Consider the following 25,383-nt stretch of genomic DNA (forward strand, 5'->3'; position numbering starts at 1 on the left):
TTATATACAAAATACAATCGCAGTTCTTATTTATGCTTTCACATCCTTCAAATAAAATTTAGATTTCCATTACAAGTGCATCATTGGAACGACGTTGTCTCTTTTTAACAAACAAGAAACAAATCCTATTCATTTCTATGGTAATTGACAGCTAAATCCTACTTAGTCTGTATGCATGGATCTGATATTTTACAGGCAGGCAGGTGCTGTATAGAGGACTGTCACAGTTTTTGCTGTTTTGTAAACTGTTGTCCTTGAAGGATATACGAGACAGAAAAACAACAGACATGCAGAGAGAGATTACATAACAAAAGCTGAAGCATTACACAAAGGTGTACGTTGTGCAAGTAGTGTGACATTATCCGCACACACACAATTTCCTAATGGTGTGTTGTTAAATTCCTCTGTTGGCATGCATCTCTCACACTTATGCACACATATGACCCTCGTGTGCTTTCAAATCTTTTTCATTCTCTTTGTTTCATTCGTTTCTCCCTAAATATCTCATCATCAAACAGGGAAACTTGCCGTGGCACTCGGATGGTTAGAAACGTGTGCGTGTGATGTTGGAGGTGTTCGACGCTCGCTCCCATCACCGTTTCATAATTCAAACTAAAAGCCGACCGCGTGCGCATCCAAGTGGAAAAAAAATCCCATAACCCTTCAACACGCTCTGAAATAAAAACCCAGACGCGCAGGACTGTACGGTATCCTGTCTTATATTTCTCTCTCTCTTTTTTGCTCCGCTCCAGTATATACTAAACAATAAACTCTCAGTTTGAACTCTGTATATACTCAAATACTCACTGACGCTTTATTCACATACTGTAGAAATGATGTGCACATATGTTTGGACCGGTTTGGTACATTTTTAACATACTTTCTTCTTACACATCACTGCATAAATAAACTATAAGCCAAACTCTTAGATTAATTTATGCATCATGCTCCTGTATAGCTCATTGGTTGAGCATTGTGTTCATGGGTCATGGGTTCGAATCCAGCCGGGAACACACGTTGCCAAAATGTATACCTTGTAATGCACTTTGGATAAAAGCGTCTACCAAATGCATTAATGTAAATGTTTAACTAAATGCTAGTCACTTAAATGGATGTTTCTGTAGGCAGAAGCCAGTTAGCATAAAAAATTATGCATGATGTTTAAGATGATCTGAACGTTATGATGTATATGTGCCGTGTAGTGGGCGTGTGCACCACGTGCCAGATGCTGACTGACTGATTTTATTTCACTGATCTCAGATCAGATTTACCACACTCATCAGTTCACAGAATCTGATACCTCAGTGATGACTGATTGACTCGCACCATCGCAGACACACACAGTACGCAGGGTCACGCAGGGGCATATTGAGTAAACCAGTGTCACGCCACCTGAACTTAAACCAATGATGATTTTTGAGAACCTCAGATGCATGCATTCCTCTGCGTACGCATGTTTATGCGCGAGGTCCTTTCGTACAGTCGCATGTGGGTGCATGTGAGGGTTATTTAACCACTACAGCTGCATAAACTGTATCCTTAATCAAAGCCGAAATAACTGGCGACTGTTGACACGGCAGCGGTGCGTTGAAGAGGATTTTTCAGCGTTACCTTGGCAACCACAAACACGCATAATCAAAACAAATTGGACGAGCTATTAAAGCACTAAAGCAGCTGCGGAGGACTGATGTACAGTAGAAACAAAGCTCATAATCAAAAAACAGAAAAAGACGCCAATGACTTGTTACGTGCATGGTTTGCGTAAATGTGCCCCATCTGTGAAAACATGGTTTAAAAATTATCCTATATAATGTAAAGAATATTCAGTGAAAAATATAAACTTGATATCTTTAATATTGGCTTGAGTAAGGTCATGTCAAAGATTGAATGATGCTCCAAATCTCATCATTAGATAATGAGACTTTAACATCCTAATTTAACCTATGCTGGTTGTTTCTATGCATGGTTAGTCAAAGATCCAGTGGCGGCCGGTGACTTCTTTTTTCGAGTAGTCTCGATGCGAAGTTCGTCACAACATGTATGTAGTCCGCCATGTATGGAGGACCACAGGGGTCATGCAAAATGTAATAAAGAACTTCAATATTTAATAAATACCTGGACAATAAAAATGGCAATTGATAGATTTTTTTAAAGATTCATTAATTAATCTATAACTAGATAGACACAGTTACAAAAAAAAATCATTATGTAGCATTTTATTGGGCAATAAAAAGTGAGATTATAAAAATAATGTAGAAATTAAATATTAATCCATTAATAAATAGTTCAAATTAATATAACAATTTACAAAAACAACATAAAACAATATGTTCATCATTTTAAATTGCATTTACAAATTCTTAATTAAATAATGGAATTTCAAAATGTATTTCAAAAAGCGATTTAAAAAGAGAAATAAATAACTGGATTTATTAATTGAACTACAAATACAGGTTTAAATTAGGCATTTAAAAGGGCATTTCAATTTAACATTTTTGTTTTCATTTTCCCGATGGTTCTCCTTATTCTTTTCGCTATTCGATTTGCTTTTCGTTTTAGCCTCTCTATTTAGCTTTTCCGTGACTCTTTTTTTTTTGCATGACCCTTGTGGTCCTCCATAGCCATGTGTGTGGTTCCTAATTTCAAAATATGTGTTCTGCGAGTCGAGTCATCCTATGTGCATCATGTGTCTTGTCAAAATAAGTGCCTGCTACAGACGCGTCCAAAAGGTTTATGATAAAAGAGACGATCGCGCCAGATACATATTCTCATGTGAAATCAGAGTTTACAGTTAACACATGCGTGTATTTTGTGAACGTGAGCGTCTCTTTTAACATAAACGGTTTTGACGTGTGCAACAAGCACTTATGTTGACAAAACACGTGATGCACATGGTTCACATGACACTCCGAACACATATTTTGAATTTGCGCCCCTCGAAAGAGCAGTCACGAGCCACCAATGCAAATATGGATTTTTATTTTATATTTGTGAAGCTGGACACAAAGACAATTTTTATAAATTGAGATTTCTGAAAGGTGAATAAATAAACTTTCCATTGATGTATGGTTTGTCAGGATAGGACACAATTTGGTCGAGATACAATATTTGAAAAACTGGAAATCTGAGGGTGCAAAAAAATAAAATCAAAATATTGAGAAAGTCGTCTTTAGGGTTGTCAAATTGAAGTCCTTAGCAACACATACTCCTAATGATAAATACATTTTTTATATTTTCATGGCAGAAAATTTACAAAATATCTTTACTTAATATCCTGATGATTTTTGGCATAAAAGCAAAATCGATAATTTTGATCCATACAATGTATTGTTAGCTATTAATATAAATATACATGTATGAATTATGACTGATTTTCTGGTCCAGGGTCACATTTTACTCAGCCACGAGTTGAAACATCCCAGCATTTTTAAAACGCACATCATGCATATTCTTTAACTCTTTGGCCGCCAGCCTTTTTTTTTTTAAAGTTGCCCGCAAGTATTTTTTGTCATTTTCACAAAGGTTTCACAAAATGCATTCCAGAAAACAAAAAATATAATAAAAATATAAAAAATATAAAAACATACAAATATATCAAATGAAAGAACTCTGCTTTCAAACAAACAAACAAACAAACGTTTAATCCTATCTATATTTTTCTCTCTGCTTATAAACTCTTAAATATGGGTATTTTTTCTTTAAAAACTATTTTTTTGGCAAAAAGCTGAAATAATTCCATTTTTGTGAAGGATTTTTTTAAGAGATCAAATTCAGAACGATTATCAAAACATAAACAGTTTAAAATTAGTAAAAAAATTGCTTCAGTTTTTTATAAATTGGGTAGGTGCGCTCTCTAGTGGATAATAGCGGGATTACAAATTAACATAAAACCTCATCAGGAACACTTTGTTATGCAAATGTTTTCTCTACTAATTGACAAGATAACTCTTCAATGGCGGGGAACTAGTTAACCACAAAAACATAATTAATGTAAATATTTCATTTAACCTTCGATAACAACATCTTTCTGACTTTATCATACTTTATACGAGCCCTGAATAATAACGTATGCCCTATATCTCAAGTCTTCTGAATCCCTGTGACAAAAAAATTATGCAGCGCCCAAATCAAATGTGGCATAATAATTATAATAATTTGATTAAATTTTATTTATATAGCGCTTTTCACAATTGTTTAATTGTTCCAAAGCAGATAAATTGATAAAAACAAGAAAAATCATAAGACAACAAACTAGAAAAGTACAGCGGCTAAAATGAACCTATAGTGAGCAGCGTAATAACGCAACATAAATATAATGCAATGTAATTCTAAGTTAAGCTAATGTCAGTTGACTCCCAAGGTGTTGAAAAAAACTCCTAGGAGAAAAACCCTGTGGGAAAAGTCCTTACACTGCAAATAATAACTTTCAAGAAAAATTTTACTTAGTATTTTTCTCTTGTTTTCAGCAAAAATACCCAATTATTCTCAAATTAAGATGCTTCTTCCCGATAAGCAAAACGACCCAAGAAAACAAGTGTAGCTTCCAGACCAAAATATCAAACCCAAGTGACTTTGTGTATAAAACAAGCAAAAAAATCCGCCAATGGGATAAGCAAAAAAATCTTGAAAATTTTTCTTTAACACTAAATTCAAGGAAAATTTGCTTACCCATTGGCAGATTTTTTTTTGCTTGTTTTATACAAAAATACTAAGAATTTTTTTTCTTAAAAATAATTTTTTGCATTGTAGGAGAAAAAAACCTTGAAAGAGAGCCAGACAGCTGATCCTGTAGAGGATATACTATATATTGAATACTGTTTTATAAATATGTATGTGAATTAAAAGTTTTAAAAATGTAAGATAAAAGTTAATAAAATCAAACATCATTGGCTCTCTGGCATCATGTAACCGAACATCCGTGAAGTTTTGATGAATGATGACTTCATATTTCTGTCTGTTCATCATTGTCCATCATCAAGATTAGAAATACAGCACCCAAGTATCGTCATTTTTGGCGCTTGACAGCCCATGCTATACAAAATAAATGAGAGAATTCTCATTCGCTTAAAAAAAAGTTTTCAGCGTATTTGGGTGAGTATTAAGAATGAGGACACCAGCATACATTAAAAATCAGTAAATAGGCCTATTATTATAAATATAGCACACAGTATTGTGTCTGTATACCGGTCTGTAACACCATACTGTAGTCTATTAAATACAACATTGAAACATAACAACATATTTGACATATTTTCCATGTGTAACATGTTATTCTATCTGGGTCACAATCAGACGATAAACATCATGATTAATTCATGAAGATATTAGCTAATTAAAAGCAATGACATCAACCCGAGAGGCATATTAATACAACCAACTGTTTTCTTCACGTTTCATTGTAGTGTTTATGAAACCCTTACGGTGCCTAACCGTATCCAGACATTTTACGGTAAACTGACGTCAAACGCGGTCAAAAAGCGCAAAAGGTCAACACGTACTGTACTGATAAAAATAAATTGTATGTCCTGCTTTGGATAAAATCATCTGCCAAATGCATAAATGTAAAAGTAATGGAAACAATAGGTGTGCTGGCTGTACCCAGAAAGCTTTGTAATAGTTTTCCACTATGTACTGTTTAAAGTATGTTCAACATCATATATTTATACAGATGATAGGTTATGTAAATATGTGTCATTAGGTCATGAGTAAAGCAGGCTTCAATAAGAAAGTGAAGCATAACTATGGTTAAATTTAACATTTATGGATACGGTACGGTCTCAGGCTTGCCAATAAAGAGCAGACGCTCGCTAAGCTATTATTATCCTCCTCCTCAGACCCAGATCCATCAGCAAGAAACAGAACTCAAACAGGGCCCTGATCCAATATGCAGACACGCTGAGGGCCAGTTTATCACGCTGACAGCTGTTTTATTGTAAAATGGAAATGCTTGCATAGACAAATGGTACGCTTTAAGTGCGAACAGCACAATATTGTATAATCTACCAAACAACAAAATAAGGGACCTAGATACATCCTCCTTAACCCACTTTGGACCAATTTAAGAATGCGGTCACCAGAATGGCTGTAAAAGCAGTGGTGTAACCAGTATTTTTTATGAAAACATAATTATATACTGGAAAATAAATAAATAAATGTGGAATAAAATATAAAGAGTTTGGTTCCAAAACGCAATAAACGCCATTTTGGAAAAAAATGAGTTACCACCAAAATCAGTATTGTATCTGGTCAGTATTAAAAAGTAAATTCTTAATTTTACGCAAAATCCGATATCTAGCTTGTTATTCTGTCATCTTTTCTCCCTCTTTTTCCAAAACGCAATAAACTGCAGTGCTCCTTCTCTGCAGAATGCAATAAATCCGCTCAGCCAATCACAGCGCACCATTCCACGCACTGTAAACAATAATGGCAGCGAGTTGAATACACACAGAATCCTAGTTTTCATCATCTACTTTGTACATCGTGATCAACAAACAAACAAAAATAAAATAATACTTTTGATGTCATTGATAAACCTGTGGTGGTTTTCTGTGGCGGAGAAGAAACGTAAGCCACTCGCGTAACGGAGAAATGCTGGCTGTTGCTTGTTTTCCCGACAGCATCAAGCTTCTGTCATGCTAACACATTGACCCCAATCTTATGAAAAACTTTTCATTATTTTACTCAAAGTCAACCAAAATCGAGCAGGACCAAAACATTTTACAGCTGATTGCTGTCAAAAAAAGTTCAGCGACGATGTCCCAAGAATGACAGAAGCAATGACAGTGTTCTTAATATGACAAAGTAAGTGTTTTAATTAATGCCATTAATGTTTATTTTTTAATCAGTGTATACCACTAGTCAACTAAATAAATATAACATGGCAAAGATGAATGCACATTTATATATTGATTCAGTAGATTTATAGCATTTTGAAAAAAAAACTTGTAATGGATTTATTGCATTTTGTGAAAAAAATTATTAGTTTTTATAATAAATCGTTGAAAATCAAATTATGGATTTGAATTTTAATGTTATTATAACCTCAAGATGCTATGTGAAAGTTTGTAACAGAAAAAAGTGCTTTTCAACTTGGCAGTGTTGAGGGTAACGCATTACAAGTAACGTGCAGTACGTAATAATATTACTTTTAACGAGTAACGAGTAAAGTAACACATTACTTTATAAATGTACACATTTATATTTGAGGTACTTTTAAAAAAAAGTAATACAAGTTACTTTTTAGTTTAATTAATTTGTTTAATAAAAATGTTTTACTGAATTAAAGTGAATGTAGTCACATAGAATTACGCAATCTATGCGTGTGCGCCTGAGCGAGAACAGTCCCAAATGGAGATGGCAGGCTAGAACTTGACATTTTTGCGATGGAAATATGCAAATGAAATAGATCAAGTCTTAGCCAAGTAAGAAAAAGTAGCGCAAAATTAACTAAAGTAAAGCAAGTATTACTTTCTATAAAAAGAAACTAACACAATTAGTTACTTTTTTGGGAAGTAACTTAATATTGTAATGCATTACTTTTAAAAGTAACTTTTCCCAACACTGCTTACTTGGTATAGAAAACAAATTTTTACCAAAATTAGTCAAAATGGATTTATTGCGTTTTGGAACCAAACTCTTCATTTAATCATCTAATTTATTAAACAGGTAATTATAAACTATTAAAATTAAAAATGTGTTTTATTTTATTTCCCACCAAATATTGCAAGAACGCATAAAAATGTACACAACTCTAATAAAATCTATTTTCGTGTGATATTTTAAGATGAATTATTTATTTTTAAGAGTACTGTCTTACATGTCATCTAGGTGGATAAAATATTTAACATTTCTCATTCATTGGTCGTTACACCATTTGACATTTTCAAGTAGCCTACATTCAGTCTTAAAGGTGCAGTGCTTAATTTTTATAAGGATCTTTTGACAGAAATGCAAAATAATATACAAAACTATATTATCAGGGGGTAATAAAGACCTTTCATAATGAACCGTTATGTTTTTATTACCTTAGAATGAGACGTTTTTATCTACATACACTGAGGGTCCCCTTACATGGAAGTCGCCATTTTGTGCCGCTATGTTTTTTACAGAAGCTCTTAACGGACAAACTTTTTTACTAAGTTATCTTCAACAATGACATGTTTGTCCTGTGGCGGCTACCAAAAGCGAGGGGTGAGCTGTAAACTGAGTTGTTGGTTGCAATTTGCAACCTCACCACTAGATGCCACTAAAATGTACACACTGCACCTTTAACTTGCATAAATAATGCTTTTTAATTACATTAATATAACATACATATACTATGTACATTGTAAAATGTCTGATGCATGCTTTTAAAACATTTTCTTTTTTGCATGAAGTTCTTTTTTAAATATTCTTGAATTTCTCATCTTGCCAAGCTGTTTTTGTCACTGACCCATTTACTGTAACTAACTGAGCCAGTTTTGGTTATTGTGCAAAGAAAAAAAACCAAAACAAATTGTTTACTTATTATTGTCCGCTCTCTCTATCTTTTTCTCTCTCTCTCTTTGGTGTATTGACCTCTTTCTCTTTCAATCAGATGAAGGTTACATGTGTCTCTAATTCAGCCGTATGTACTATAACAAGCTCACTCAGCTACAGACTATAGCTAACAGATATATGATAATTACCACAACATTTTCACTTCCATTAAAACACAAAATAAGAGCTCTCATCTCTACCTAACAGACCACACAAAGCACAGATGCAGTATTTAGAGAGAGATAGATAGAGAGAGAGAGAGAGAGCAGTAGACGATGTTCACTCACCCGTTTGCGCAGGTTGTACGTAAGCAACAGGTTTCTGGAGAAGTGGTTGGAGAAGGGGGTGTAAAACTCCAAAACTTTCTGAAGCGCGTCCCGCTTGATCACGTGCAGGTCGCAGTACGTTAGAGCTCTGACGTTAGCGCACGCTTGTGCTAGCGTCACCTCCTTCCAGAACACATCCCCGAACACATCGCCTTTACCTGCAGTCATAAACAAACACACATTTATGGGTATTTTCTGTACTCGCCAATGGATAATCGTGAACCAGGCTAGATGCTGTTGGAATTTACAAATCCTTGGGAACTTTTGGGATAATTGAAGTACACTAATGCATGAAATATATCACACCGTGCAAGTGGGTTTACAAAAATCTATGTGTAGTTTATTTATATTATATTTTGGTTTTGAGATCTGAAAGTTATGTCTCATGTTGTTCATAGCTTAACTTTTCTTACAACTTTATTGTGCACACTGTCTTTGTACTTTTTTGTAAAGGTGAAGTTCAGAGTGCTGAGAGTGAATGAAAGTATAGATACAGAAACACTATCATTATAGATGTACAGGACACACGACAGACACATGCTGACCTTTGAACTACACATCCTCACAATCCACTCACTGTGCAGACAGAGAAAGATACAGGTGTTCAGATCAATAATCCTTTTATTCGGTGTGAGCAAATTTTAGTAGCAAACGGGAACAATTGTGGCCACTCCGACTGGCCCTAAATCAGAGCCATGGCAGAGAGCCAAATTTAGCCAAGCATCGTTAGTTTGTCAACAGAGAAAAATACGCCATTAGATGACCAGCTCTGTGCCTTCACCATGCGTAACATCCTAATCTGATCCTGTGAGACAGAGATGTTAAAAATGACAGATGCTACATGTCTGATACGTGACACATGTCTGATCAGTGTTTATCTTTTATATACAGAACTTTTCAATTAATTTGTTGAAATGTGTGGGATGATATACTGCCAGCCGAAGTTATATTATTCTGAGATTATTGTCTGCTTGTTATAAGGTGTTTACAGCTTACTTTTGTGAGTTTGAAATGTGAAACTGGTTTAAAAGAGAAGACAAAAACAACCACCACCAACAAGCTGACGTGCTGCCAACTTAAAAATTGCCAAAACAAGAAAGAACAGATCCTAATGCTATTAAAAACATCTTAAACAATTCACCCGAAAAAAAATTATTTAAAAAAACAAAAAATATGTATGCATCCGACAAACAAAAAATATTAGTAAGAATTGTACCTTTTTAATGCTATTACAATTACAAAGATGCAATTGTAAATATAAAAAAAATAAAGGTTCAAATGTCAAAAGCACAAATACACTGCACGATTTTTGGCTGTCCCACAAAAGATTACCATTGTGAAATAATTGTGCCAATTTCTGTGATCGGTGATCCTATGTCGTACAGTGAGAGAGGTTTAAAGACGAGCGTTTTTCCAGTCTTGCGACTAAAGATAGCCTATGATAGCTTTCTGACAGTGTCAGAAATTCAGCATGATCAACGTACAGTGTGTTAGCTGCTACGACCTGCCTTCCAGTATTTGTTTACTATGAACGCATACTGATGACATTGCGCTATCATGTGGCTAATACTGCGTTCACACCAGCCGCGGCAGAGGCGTCAAGCGCAAGTGATTTCAATGTTACGTCAATGTGAAGACGCGTTTACGTGCGTCTGGAGGTCTCGTAGTGCGAATGAGGTGTTTAGCGCGTCGCGATACACACGAATCCACCTCTTTCACGCGTCTATACGCGGAATGACGCGATTAGAGCGTTGTCGCGGGAAACGCGCAAGTTGAAAATTCTGAACTTTGGTGGAAAATCGCGCCGTGTTAACCAATCAGGAGCTTGCTCTAGTGATTACAGGAAGTGAGCAGAGTCGCAGAAGCTCCTCCCATGATGCGAATTTCCACGTGAATGAAGCGAATAAACTCAAAATGTTCAAACGTCCAATTATGTGCAAATAGCGCGTTTTTGCCGCCTCTACAGCGTTTGGTGTGAATCCAGCATTACAGTACATCTTGCGACTTTTTCTCATCTTATTGCTACTACTATATCAAGTGTCTCAGTCACTGCTTTTCCAGTACCCTTCAAATTGCGCAAATTAAATAGCGCAATAAAAATGCACTCAATGGAAACACAGCAATTTTGCATAAACTACCATATAAGGAATATATCGCAAAACAGTTTTTTCGCATTTACAGGTCATCTGACTTGCGTTAAAGTCACATTATTCTTTAAATATGGTGGTGTATGTTTGGTTGGAGGACAAGACTGAAAAGATGTGTTCGGTTTCATGTGGTGTCACAAGAACCGACAAGTGCATAAAATTAAAATACAGTGAGTCGACTGCTCTGTATGCTTTCGAGTCGTTTTTGTGGTATTTTGATTTCATGCGCATGTCAGTCTGCGCGGCAGTGTATGAAGTCGAACACATTTATCACAATGGTTTTTGGAATGACTTATCGCAAGACAACAAATTAAGTTTTTGTCGCATAACATCAGTTAATGGAAACGCTGTCATTTCGCAATATGAAAATAATACAAAAATAACGCTAAGTTTTGCGCAAATCTTCAATGGTGACACAGCTACTGTAGTTTTCATTATGTATTTTATTCTCACAGTGTAGTTTTTTGTCTTTTCCCATTTGTAATTTTGTTTCATTTATGTTTTGAGAGTTTTATCACCACACAAACTACATTGCTATGGATCAAAGCATCGATGCCACACATAAAAATTTTCACGTAGCGTCCGTCTACGCATTTCCGCCAAAGAGCAAGTTTTCATTTTCGGCCAGTGTAAAGTTGTAGTGTTTTTGTTGGGGATAAATTTAAAGACCTAACTTTTCATAAAACATTGTAAACTGCATATACTGCTGATCGTAGATACGCAGAGGTCAAATGTGTCCACTTACCCAAAATGGCCACCACCTCGTCGTCTTGTATGACCTCCAGTGACCCTGACACCACAAAACAGAGGCTGTCCACACTCTCGCCTGCATGATAGATAAGATCACCCGGAGCGCAGTGGATCGTCTGAAACTCCATGGCCAGAGCTCGCAAACAGCCGTCACTGGCCAATCGGAAAGCAGGATGTTCCTTAAAAACCTTCCTGTTCAGGTGAACGCAAATATCGGCGCGCATGTCTTTCGGACAAATCTGCAAAACCTACGAGGAAAAGAAAGAAGAAACGCAGCTTTTTACAATCTTATAAAAAATAGAAACAAACATAGATAAAAAAAGAAAGAGATAAAGGATTGTTTATATGATTTAAGTGGCAAAAAATAGGCTTAAGGTTCTGACAACTTTTTTAATTTTATCATTATTTTCAAAATCTGGCAATATGCAAAACAGCTAAAAATAATTTGGTATTATCTGAATAAATTGTGAAGTAATATTCATTTATTTATTTATTTATTACAAATCAACTGGTATTATTGGCTTCTTGTTATCTTATTTTTATAACTACTGTTATAGTTTAATTTCATTTTTATTAGTAGGAAAAGTAATTACACAATTCATTCAAATGATAAAATAATATGTTAATTAATTGACTTAATTATTGGAAATATTCACTTTTTGCTGAGAAAAGCTATCAATTTAGGATAATTTGAAGACATAATGTTATTTTTGCAGGTGAAAGCATTAAATAAGACATTAGAGAAAGTAGCTACAGATATATATACTTTGTTTTGTTTCCATCAATTTCAAACTGTCCTCCAATTTTTTATTTTAATGTATTATTTTTATTACATTATTATTTGTACATTACATACCTAGATACATTAACAGACTAGAAATACATTGACTTTTTCAAATGCTATAGCCACCGTCTCATAATACAAATGTTTATTGTCATGTATAACTAGCGCACAAAGTGAATCACAGCGAAGCAGAAAAAGCAGAAAAGAAAGAAACGGAGAGAAAGACAGACAGAGAGAGATGCAGGACATGAGTGTCAGTTTGTACAGTATGTGTGCATCAGAGTGCATTAGTGTGTGACGCGTCCCTGAGCTGCCTTTCCCAGCAGCCCTCACTTTAACAGAGAGCATCTCCCTTTCTGGATGCGGTTGTCACGGAGACATGGAGGCTGGCTCTGGGGAGGACAGTGTGAGTCTGTGTGATGAGACGACTAAATCAGGAGAGAGAGAGTATTGAAGACAGCTGGAGCATTGTGACAAAAACACCCAACGGGACGCCATCCACAGAGTCATGCCAGAACCCCCTCCCAACCCCCATGTTTTGAGTCTTCAGGACAGGACGAGTCTAAACACACAGCATTAGAAAACATCTCGCTACTAAAAATACTGCAAATAAAGAGGAATTAATAACAAACATAGAGTCGCAAGACTACAAGAGATATCCAGGTGCATTATGGGTAATCATGGGTTGTTTACCTTTTCAGTATCGATCCCGTGGGACATAGACCAGGTGGAGGCAATGTAATCCATAACCCTCTCGCTCAGTCCTTTGGGCACCTGGTAGAGCTTCAGGAAATCCCGCACGCTGTTGAGCATCTCATGGTAACGGTTAGTGTTGGCGTACATCTGCTGGAAAATAGTCGTCACGTTACCGAAGATGGTGGCGTAAAGGAGAGCTAAGAGAAAGACACGAAACGAGAAATGATAAACAAATAAAGAACACATTTAATAAACGTTAAAGCTGCAATATGTAATTTTTTCTTTTTGGTTAAAAATAAGCAAACTTCATAAAAATCTGTGTTGAAAACTGTCACCATATAATTTTTGGGGGGGTTAATTTAAACCCACGGGGTGGGTTTGTCCCTTTTTTGCATTTATAAAGCATGTAAATAAACCTGTAATTTTATGTTTCAAACAAAGATTGCTTGCAGCTTTAAAGTCTGTGTAAGTCATTTCAGAGAATTGTTTCTTAACAGATTATAAATGTTAGAAATGTATTACTGAAACACGTTACAAAAACTTTGAAATAAGTAGTATTGAATTGTAGAGTTACACCGTTAAACAGTTTTTCCACATTTCTGTGTTCAGGATTGTTTGGGCGGGGCTAAAACAGTGGCTCAATGATGCACTGGAGCCACCAGGCATGACCCCGCCCCTAAAACATTTGCAAGCATTTACTCAGGTTGTAGTGGTATTTAAAGTTAAGAGAGACGCAGCATTCCCACAAGTGGGCGTGGTTTCAACACATACAGCAGCCACACCCCCAACAATTGAGAGCAGAATATCCTGCTTATTTTTCTCAGATTTTGATAACTTATTTTATCTACTTGACGTTTTTTGAGCATTAAATTTTGACTCAGTGGATAATAACACATTTTCTGTGGTGTGACAAACTCAGAACACATATTTAATATCACCTTACATGGGCTTTAAATATACATTGAAAACATGTAGCGTTTAACTCATTCCCCGCCAGCCTTTTTTTTTAAAGTTGCCCGCCAGCATTCTTTGTGATTTTCACAAAATACCTTCCAGGAAAATTTTCTTTATAAATATATAAACATACAAATATATCAAATGAAAGAACAGACCCTCTGCTTTCAAACCAACAAAACAGGAAAAAATACATTTCATCCTATCTTCATTTGTTTTCTTTTATAAACTCTCAAATATGGGTTGGTTTCTTTAAAAATACCACATTTTGACCAAAAAGCTGAAATAATTGCATTTTTGTAAAGGAATTTTGTTAGAGATCATATTCGAATCAGAACGATGATCAAAACATACACAGAGTTAAAAATTTTGTTAATTTATGTCTCTTAATGTTTTCTCTTAATTGACGACATAACTCGTCAATAGCGGGGAAAGAGTTAAAAATACATATAAACTGTTTTACCAATGTAAATATAAGATATTCAGAGAAGTCAAAATTCATATATGCAAAAAATATTTTGCCACAAAACTAATTGAAACCTACATTTATTTGAATATATTATTCACAAAATTTATATGCACAAAAATTGTCAAAAAAGCTGTCACTGGGGCAGTACCCTTTAAAAAGATCTTGATGTCTTTCTTTATACAGTCAAGAAGAAAGAAATTTTTTTAAGGAAAACACTCCAGGATCCTTCTCACTTTAATGGACTTTAATGGACCCCAACACTCAACAGTTTTAATGCACTTTAAAATTGCAGTTTCAAAGGACTCTAAATGATCCCAAAGAGGCATAAGGGTCTTATCTAGCGAAACAAGTGTCATTTTTGACAAAAAAAATTAAAAATATGCACTTTTAAACCACAACTTTTCATCTTCCTCCGGTCCTGTGACACACCAGCGCGACCTCACGCAATACGTCATCACATCAAGAAGTCACGGATGACGTATCAAAAATACGCCCCAGTGTTTACAAGTGTGGAGAAAGAGGACCGTTCCGACGTTGTTGTATGTCGAATGATACTAATTAATGTCTTTTTGTCAGTTTATTGTTTTAAATGGTCCGCAAATGTGCGTTTCATAAATGTAACACGTAACCTTTCCACAGCATTACGCAATTACGTGAGGTCGAGCTGGCTTGTCACACAGCCGGAGGAAGAAGAGAAGTCGTGTTCTTGCCAAAAATGACAATCGTTTCGCTAGATAAGACCCTTAAGCCTCGTTTGGGATCGTTTAGAGTTTTTTAAAACTGCAATTTTAAACTGCATTAAAACTGTTAAGTGTTGGGGTCCATTAAAATGAGTAAAATCCCGGAATGTTTTCCTCAAAAAACATAACCTCTTCTCGACTGAACAAAGAAAGACACCAACACCCTGGATGACATGGTGGTGATTAAATTATCTGGATTTTTTTTTTAAGAAAATAATCCTAATCCTTTAATATGTACCATTTAGGTATACATGTTGTACCAATATCTAACTCTGAGGTCTTAATATGAACTTTTTAGGTGCAAAGTTGTCCTTTTTGAAAGGGTACCACCCCGTTACAGCTAGAGAGCATTTATTTCTGACAGTGTAAGTTACGAATGTTTTAATAAAAATGTGCCATTATTTTAACTGGATGATGTCACTGATCATGTCTGAGCTCAATTATGTTCTGAGTAACTTTACAGATTAGAAATATATTGGGTATTGATTAAGAACTAACTGAGATCTGATGTGCGTTGGAATGATATTCATCTTCTGACAACCATCTTCTTGTCAGCTGCTCGATTGGAAAGTTACACAAGAACAATATTATTCCATCAGTCACTCGCTCCAGACAAGAGAGAGAGAAAGAGAGAGAGAGAGAGAGAAAGAAAGAAAGAGAGAGATGATGATGATGAATAACACAGTAAATTGTAAATGAGTGAGAGCACAGCACAGAAGGAAGATAATTCAATGAAGACGAGTGATTTTCTCTGTTAAACTGATTTTGTCGGCCTGTAATGGCTCTGCACACAGAAGGAAATCTAATAATGCGTGTAAGATCTCTGCACGTGCGCGCCTGTGTGTGTGTGAATTCCCTCTTAAATACCTACAGATCCGACTTGTGAGGAAAAACAACACCAGCTCAGTGACTGCACTCGACACCGGAAAATACTAAAAACGCTATCTAAACAATAACACCATCCAACATGCAGTTTTTCTAAACAAAAACACTTTGCAAATCAAATTTATTGAGGGCAATGTGCACGGATATGCAACTTGACAATCTTCGCTGATCTGGGGACAGATTTGGCTCCAGGGTGACAAGAATGTGAAACGGAGCTGACAGCGACTGTCCTACCGAACACGCACATACACACACACCAAACAGACCGACATCACACACAAGACACAAACATGCCCAGATGTACCGATGTCTAAGGTCACAAGCTGCATGTTGGTTCACCCTGCCATCCCAAAGCTCAACATAAACTGTCCCGTCAGATCAAACACGGTCATTAAAGTCTTCAATATTTAATAAGAGAAAGTGATGAATCTATTAGAACAAGTGAACAGATAAATAAAGCAAGCAGCTCAGCACAGGACTTGAGATTAGGCTTCTGAATTAGATTAAACACTCATAAACACTTAAAAGAGAGAGAGAGAGAGGGTCAGTTTATTGATCTAGGAAAGCATACAGCAAATTGTCTACAGCACTGAAAGAGATCAGACCCAAACATTTAACAGGGTATGATGGGATTTTATATCACCTCTACATAATGGTTTCTAAAGTGCTGTTTGAATGGAAGGAACTTTCTACTTTACAGTGCACAGATCCAAATCTGTATCTACTATATATGTGACCCAGTCTTTGAAACCTCTCATTTACTTTTTCTACATAAAATCATCCTACATAATGTAAAGAACATTGTGTGAAAATAAAATCTGGATTTCTCTTTAATATTGACTGAGTAACGATTATGTGAATCAATAACTGAAATTAAACCTTTGTGCTCCAAATATCATGTAGATTATGAGACTTTAACCTGAATTTCACAAACTTTGTGACATACTTTCTGCATTAAACCGTAGATATTTTCTGTGATCTTTTATATCACAATGCAAGCCTTGACTTACAGAAATACAGTCCCTCCAGAAAAACGCGATTGGGTGATTCTCGCGAAATTAGACTTATGAGGTGTCATGAAATATTTTGATAAAAAAGTAAATGCAAATTACGAGTATCGAAATAAGAAGCATACGGTTACAAACATCTCTGCATGTACTATTTTGCACATGATTTTAAATGACATCATACAAACCAATTTTGTTGTTTTTTCCACATTTAAGAAGAAAACAATTCATTACCGCAACGTGTCCATGACTGGATTTGGGTTCTTTGACATGGAAATATTTATAATTTAAAAAATCTAAAAAATAAAAAGCTTCAGTGCATGTTATACTTTATACATTTACAGTAAAGAAACATGTGGTATTTGGTGATCATTGATAAATGTAGAGACAATAATAAGGAATAAAAATGTGTCCAAGAAAAATTCCTCATCCTCCGCAACAATTTTTAATCATTGTTTAAGCCCTCAAGGAACTAACATTTAAAAAAAATTTTTGGAAGGGACATAATTGACTGTGACACTCAAAATGGCTACCAGGTTAGCAGTTCTTATTTTTCTCTCCAGATAAAAGTTAAAATTTTGTTTGTCATAGTATCTAGACAACTTTTTAGTTCTCATTACTGAAACATGAGTTTGTAAATGCATATATTTAATGTTATATCATGTTGCGGTAATAAATTTTTTTTATAATGATAATCTAAAAAATGTACCTCTAAAAATAATGGTTATAGTAAGTTCAAACCTTAATCTTATATGTGCAAAAAAAAATTGGCTTCAAGAGCTTTTAAGTCTGGATTTCGTGAGAATCACCTGATTATGCGATTGATTCAACGCATAATCGGCCAAAGTCTGCATATTTATGCGGGGGCTGCATTTTTTTTTAAATATATTGCACTTTTGCAGCATAAATTGCAGATTTCCGTGGGCAAAATATGTGGGGCTTGCATGATTTTATAATTCCTACATTTTCGTAGCAAAAATCACATATATCTTAGCAGAAAGTTGAAAATGTTGCATTTACTTCACACACGCGCAGCCATGTCCCCTGTTGGCATGGGAACGTTATATAGTGACGTGATTATGTGACGTGCACATCACTGAAAAGCTGCATACAGTTTTTGCAAGTTCCCACAGTTTTTTTGCAGTTTCATCGCATAAAACTGCATAAATTGCATAAAGTTGCAACAACAAAAAAAACTCTGGAAGGACTGGTAATAGGTCGTTAAAATGCATGAAAATTTTCATATGATCTGATCCGCCCTGTAGTATTGTTGTGCGGCCGCCATGTGATATGATAAAAGCTTAACATTTCCGTCACATGCTTGAAGTATTGGGCCAATCAAAATGCACCGAATAGCTGGCCAATCAGAGCACACCTCGCTTTTCATCATACAACGACGCGTTTCAGTAGGGCGGAGCATAGAGGAGCAACAATAATGTACGTTATTTAAAAATCCATAAACCGCATAAATACATTGCATCACAGCACATGCACAAAATAGTGTTCTTTTTAGCCATGTCATATGACTCCTTTAAAACCTGACTGGTACATTAAAATTCTTCTTTCCGAAAAGTGAAGACAAACTGTCTCCGTCCTTCTCTCTCTTTCACACTTTCAATTGCCATTCCCCTTAGCACAGCTAAAGCTGAGGTTTCATGAATTTTAACATCTTTTCTAAAAATAGTTACTTTTGGGTTATTCTGTTCTTCCTGAAGTACACAACGATACAGATGAGAGAACGGCATGATTTATAGTGGAATCATATCCATCTCAATTTGTTTCATCTGCAAGCCTTTAATCTGTGTGCTTCATGCTCTTTTGAAATAAACTGTACAAGTCCAACTATCTGAAGATGAGCTAGGACTGGACAATATATATATATATATATATATATATATATATATATATATATATATATATATATATATATATATATATATATATATATATATATATATATATATATATATATATATATATACATATATATATACATATATTTATTTATTTTATTTTTTTCACAGAGTTTTTTTTCTGATTGTCGCGGGCAAAAATCCTTGATCTTGCAGCACGCTTTCTTAAAAAAAAAGGGATATTTATGCAATTTTATGCGATAAAATTGCAGGAACTTGCAAAAATTGCGGGAACTTGCGAAAACTGAGGAAACTTGCAAAAACTGTTTGCAGCTTTTCAATGATGTGCACGTCACATAATCACGTCACTTTATGACGTTCCCATGGCAACAGGGGTCTTGGCTGTGCTTGTGTGAGGTAAATGCAACATTTTGCAACTTTCTGCTAAGATGTATGTGATTTTTGCTAAGAAAATGCAGGGTTTATGAAATAAAATTTTGCGCACAGAAATCTGCAGAAATCAATTTATGCTGCGAAAGTGCGCCGTATTTGAAAAAATGCATCCCCCGTATAAATATGCGGACTTTGGCTGATTATGCGTTAAATCATGCGATCGCATAATCACGTTTTTCTGGAGGGACTGGTAAATGTATACATGTATGTGTGTATTAATATATACATAATAATTACACACAATACACATGCAAATATATTACGCAAACACAAACTTTTATTTTGTATGCGATTAATCGCGATTAATCGTTTGACAGCCCTTGTTTCTAAACACATTTCCGATATTTCGATATACATTGCAGCATCGTTTGGACGCTAAAAAAGGCATGTTAAACGCGCGTCTAAGCATTTTTTCCTTCCAAAGCACTCCCGTGGCGTCTTTCGTAGCTAAGCAACCCTGAGCCGCGCTCTCCGGGACAGCAAGGAATACGGAATGTCTGTTCGGAATTAAATCGCTCATCTGTACCTTGAGTCAAATCATATCATTGTCACCACGCGATCAATCATTTTGGTTGGGACTTTGGAGTGTTTGCCCAGAGATGAGCTGTCACTCAGAAGTACGAGAAAGAGGTGCGGGGTTTGTTTCCATCAAGTCACAGCTTCCAATGGTGACACCATATAGGGAGGGAGAACGGGAGATGTAATGCAAGACAAACTGAATTACCAACCAGAAAAATAAGCTTAAGCCATCAGGTGCCCATGTTAGAAAGGGGAAACGTGCAAAAGATAAAAGTTGTATGCAGCTGTGACCATAGATATGTATTATAAATAAGGGGGATCCATGAAGTAAATAGATAGCAAGACAAGCGTTTTGCTCTATAAGCACTAAACCCCAGACTCATTCGGAGCGACTGTACTGTAATGCCAGATTTATTAGCAGAAGTGTATAAAATTTTCATCAAGTTTTTGCCTTGATGTTTTTACACCAGCATTTGTCTCTGGCTTATCCATGATACGGTTTCTGAAAAAGATGTGAACATCACACAGCCGACATCAGCTGGACCAGAGCCAGAGATGAAGGGGGAGTACTGGAGAGAAGACAAACATGAGGTGGGGAAGATAAGTCTGTCTTAGTGTAATTTGATTACAGCAGATGATTAATTGTACTGCCAGCATTGTACACCAAAGTCCTGACTCAATCCCCCTCTCTCCAATTGATTTGAAACATATTGCTCCCTGGTTTCTTCATAAATTCATACGGTGTATATTTATTACTGACAGTAGCAAACTGTAACAGTTTTATTCACCACACTTACAGTATAATCTAAATCTTGCCAAAATGATATCTATAAGTCATGTATAATCAAATATCACTAAATTCGGAAAAAATTGTGCAGTAAAATACACTTTAAGTACATTTAATAAATGTACTATTTTCACACACTATTACTTAATATAGAAAAAATAAACTTGAGAACATCAATGTGTGCTCAACTGGGTTATTTTCAGACACTGTTTATTTGAATACACAAAAATCAAGTAGTATTTAGTCTACTTTATTCAAGTGCACTAAGGTACTACTTAAGTTGAACTATACTTTTAATTAGCATACTTGTAATGTATAACTTTTACACTTTTATTTAGCATAAAACTAACAATGTATTTAAAATATATTATAATACTTGCTGGTATGCATTATTTTACGCACACTGAATAAAATAAAGGCTGGATATACTTAATTTTTGCATCCATTTTTTTTTCAATTCATGCAATTGCTTAAAATTTCAAGTAAAACTTACTTTTAAAAAGTGGATGCAAAAATGATGCAATATATTTTTAAGTAAATCCAGCATATTATTTTTACAGTGTATATAAGACAACTAAGATTTGACAAGTCTTCACCGAAAAATCAATATTGATTAACTAAAATTACATCAAATTACCTATACAACCTACCAGTGTTGTAGTCAAGTCCAACTCAAGACCAACACCAGAGATCAAGCAGAGATGTAATGATTAGCGTTTTAATGGTTAACCAGGATAAAAATGCCCAAAGGTTAGTATTATTGTGTCATTATTTAATTACTGTTTAACCGTGGCATTGTCACGGCTTGAAAATTCCTTTACGTCTGCTCCCATGTGTTTGTAAAGACAGTGCTTCACTGACTGAATTTAAATCCAAAACATTTTCACATTTAAAGAAATCTAGTTGTACTGACACATTTTTTCTTAATATTTCTTTAGACAGATCCATCTTTTCTATTTATTTTTCATTAAATGATGTGATCTGATGATTTTAAAGCTCCTTTTTACTCTGTTTGTTTCTTCAAAGATTGCTGTGAGTGCAGGTGTCGTGCAGTTTACTCCTGGGTCCTAAAGTACACCCGACAACATACGCAGACAGACTTGCAGATTTGTCCTGTGTTTATATAAACATCTGATTTACTCACTTGTGTTTTCCGCAATGCGCCGAAATGCACGACGCAAGTGTCTTTTGCTAGTTTCAACCCGGCGCAATTTCCATTTTCACGTTTAGTGCCACATTGTTTAAATAGCAAATGCATTTGCGCCCATGGGCGGCCTGGTCTGAAAACAAGGTGTGTTCAGGCACATTGTTGGCTCATTGCTATTTTGAGGCAATTAAAACAGAGTACACCACTGACCAACAAAAACCTGCCGCAATATTGTTTTTGTTATTTAATGAGGGCGTTAGTAATATATGCGCCTACAAGCGAGACAACAATGCACGTTTGTTTATCACATAGATGCGTAGCAGCACAAACGTTTTAAAATATGAAAAATCACAGGATTAAAATGTAAAAGTTTATTATTGAGTCTCTTGGACATAAATGAGGATCGATTATGAGATGTTAGAAGGTGTAAAGAGCTGCTTCACCTTTAGCCTGGTAAGTAATTAAATATTTTGCTTTAAATAAATGCAAACATTGCATATATTTTTAAAAGTTTTTTTTTATGCTACCCCACGGATTTATTGTAGCCTGTATAATGACTTTGTACCTGTGGATATGATGAGATGAAAACTGTTTTTAAGTAATGCCTTTCAAAACACTCCCACCGTGTCCAATTTGAAGGCTCTCCACACATTTGTAAATTCTTTATCTCCTGTTTGTTACAAATCAAGTATTTTAGAGTACAACCCTTTTCTTGCATTTGTTAATAATTTTTTGAGATAACACTGATCATGTAGGTTATCCATTCATTTACAGCAATCTAAAGCCTGCTAATTTTACTTCCATGACTGAAAGAAAACGACTTTAAAAGGTTCTAATACAAAAAAAATTCAATACAAATGAAAACAATTTTTTAATCTTCTTCCTCTGCTTAGTTTTTAAGTTTACAAATTTCACCTTCTAAATATAGGGAATCCACTATGGTGCCATCGCAACTGGCTTTTAAAGGGAATGAGAGCTGAGACTCTCACTGGTTTATTGCACGTTACGCCCAAAACACACCCATTACTCATTAGGAGAATAGGAACAACCCTATAGGCTGTGCGCTGAAGATGAAGCTGGATGTGGACTCGGTCTTGACTCGTACTCGACACTCGATATTTGGTATTGGTCTTGAGTCGGACTCGAGTTGGACTCGACTACAACACTGCAATCTAAATTGATTTTACAGCTTTGTACTCTTAATGCTTTTTTATTTCTCCAAAGCAAACATTTGAGACTAAGTTGCTTCTTAAATGAAACACAACTGAGACATCAAATCAAATCTTGTGAGCTATCTGATCAATAAAACTTTCCACTGAATAATCTTTAAAAGTGTAACGATCACACAAAGCAAAATTATAAGGCTAAAAATGCCAACAAAACCCTCAAGCAGAATGTTTGAGCGATGTAAATGCAGTGTTGCTGTAACTTACGGTAACCATGCAGCTACATTACGATACATCAAGTTACAAAAATATATGAAAATCATTCATCACTTATTGAATACATGTCCTCTAATTCAGCTAAATTCATCTCTACAATATACCCTTAATATTGATCCTTCTTTATAATCCATTATAACAAACACATCCATTGTCATGATTTATAGCATAATTTGGTCTGTTGGTTTGGAGACACTACAGTAATTCACCATGTTAGGTCGCAGGCTGATCAATAAGAGCTACAGCCATGTGTTTAGTAGCCACAGTTCAAAGTGGACTTGGAACAGCAATGCTCCTATAGTATAGACCAATAGATGCTATATTTATGCCTGTATATACTTTTGTACATTCAGTACAGAATGATAAGAAACCTAAGTCTGAAATTACTCTCATTTCCGGGGGATTCTCACGAAACCATTGAAACACCACGGCACTAATGATTTTAGCTTTAAAATGTGTAATATAGTAACATTAAAAAGCATCAGAATTAACACAATACTGTGTTCTACCTTGCACAATGTGTGATTTCAACATAAGAATTTATAATTGGAAATTTTATCTCATTTTCTGCTGAAATTCTCATTACCGCAATGTGTCTGGCTGTGTTTGAACATGCGTTATGTTGTAATTTAAACAAATTAACACAAAAATATTAAAATTTATTAAAATATATTGCTAGACTACTTTAGATGACAGAAAAAATATTTACTGAATATTCATGTATAATAATAATGAAGAAAAATTAGGAAAATTATGTGTCCATGCCTGATGTTCTCATCCTCCGCAACACTTTTTGAGAACAGTTTAAGCACACATACAGAATTTTAATAAAGTTTGATTTTGAGTGACCAAGACCAGTTACTTCAAGATGGCTACCAGGTAAGATAATTTTTTTACAGTTGATTTGAAATATTGTCTTGTCAGAATGCTTACACGACATTTTGATTATCATTACCGCAACAGATGCTTATTAAATGTTAATTTAATTAATAGAAGCATAATACTTTGATTTTAAATGCATGTGCAGAATCTCCAAATTATGTTCTTTCAGGTTTGTCATGTCATTTTGAAAATATGTCAGTGTTGATGTTTTCTGACTGTTGCGGTAATGAGATTTTTTAGGAATAATTTTTTTAATTATGTTACAAAAAGTAAAAGTTTTTAAATTAATGTTCCCATTTACTCCAGATTTGTTTTTCAATGTCTGGTGGGAAAAAAATTTAAGCAATTTTTACAATTTTTAAAACCAAGTTTTCGTGAGAATCACCCATCCACTGTACAAAGCTCACTGTATCACAAACAAACCAAGCAGCCCGGCAGGTAGAAAACTGCAGGAGATGAGCTTCTGTGTTCTTCTTAACATCAGAGAGAGAGAGAGAGAAAGTGTATCTGATCAGATGAAATGGCTCTCTGTTAAAAGCTGCCCTGTGCCTGTGACTTCATTATGCGAACATGTGACAGAATATTTAATATCTCGACATCTCCGCTTCCAATTGAACTCGCACCGCTGCCTACGAAGAGCCACGTGACAGCGGCATTCAGGGAGAACAAAGACTATGTCCCCTTTGTGTTTGCAAACACGTAAATCTGTATCAGTGTCAAATAAAGGATGCCTGGGAATTTAATGTGAATTGATTAAGCACCAAATCTACTGGAAAACAGGTTTATGCAATAAAGGACAGATCTCAATTCAAATTGACATGTTCACACTGAGTTGGAAACTATATCCTGGCCAGTTTCATTAAAGTGGGATGAGAATACACATCTGGCTGGAAACTCTTGGTTTCAGTAGAGTATATTCATATAAATGTCTAATAAAATGAGTTCAGTGCTTCAATGAGACGTTATAATAAACATGTTCGGAAGGAAAAAACACACAGTTTGCTGTATAAGTCTTTTGGCAT

At 35.2% G+C, this 25,383-nt stretch overlaps 1 protein-coding gene across 2 annotated transcripts in view; it reads right to left on the reverse strand.

The window, feature by feature from the left end:
* kcnh1a (potassium voltage-gated channel, subfamily H (eag-related), member 1a) overlaps positions 1-25,383 on the reverse strand; it is a 71,466-nt gene that overhangs the window by 17,013 nt on the left and 29,070 nt on the right. For both annotated transcript variants that reach the window (XM_055171396.2, XM_055171397.2), the window contains 3 exons: positions 13,221-13,420; positions 11,739-11,991; positions 8,808-9,004 (listed from right to left, as the gene is read on the reverse strand). In XM_055171396.2, the coding sequence (XP_055027371.2) occupies positions 8,808-9,004; positions 11,739-11,991; positions 13,221-13,420 (650 nt within the window). The remainder of the gene's footprint in view (positions 1-8,807; positions 9,005-11,738; positions 11,992-13,220; positions 13,421-25,383) is intronic.

Source organism: Misgurnus anguillicaudatus, chromosome 7 (genome assembly GCF_027580225.2).
Source record: "Misgurnus anguillicaudatus chromosome 7, ASM2758022v2, whole genome shotgun sequence".
Classification (NCBI taxonomy): domain Eukaryota; kingdom Metazoa; phylum Chordata; class Actinopteri; order Cypriniformes; family Cobitidae; genus Misgurnus; species Misgurnus anguillicaudatus.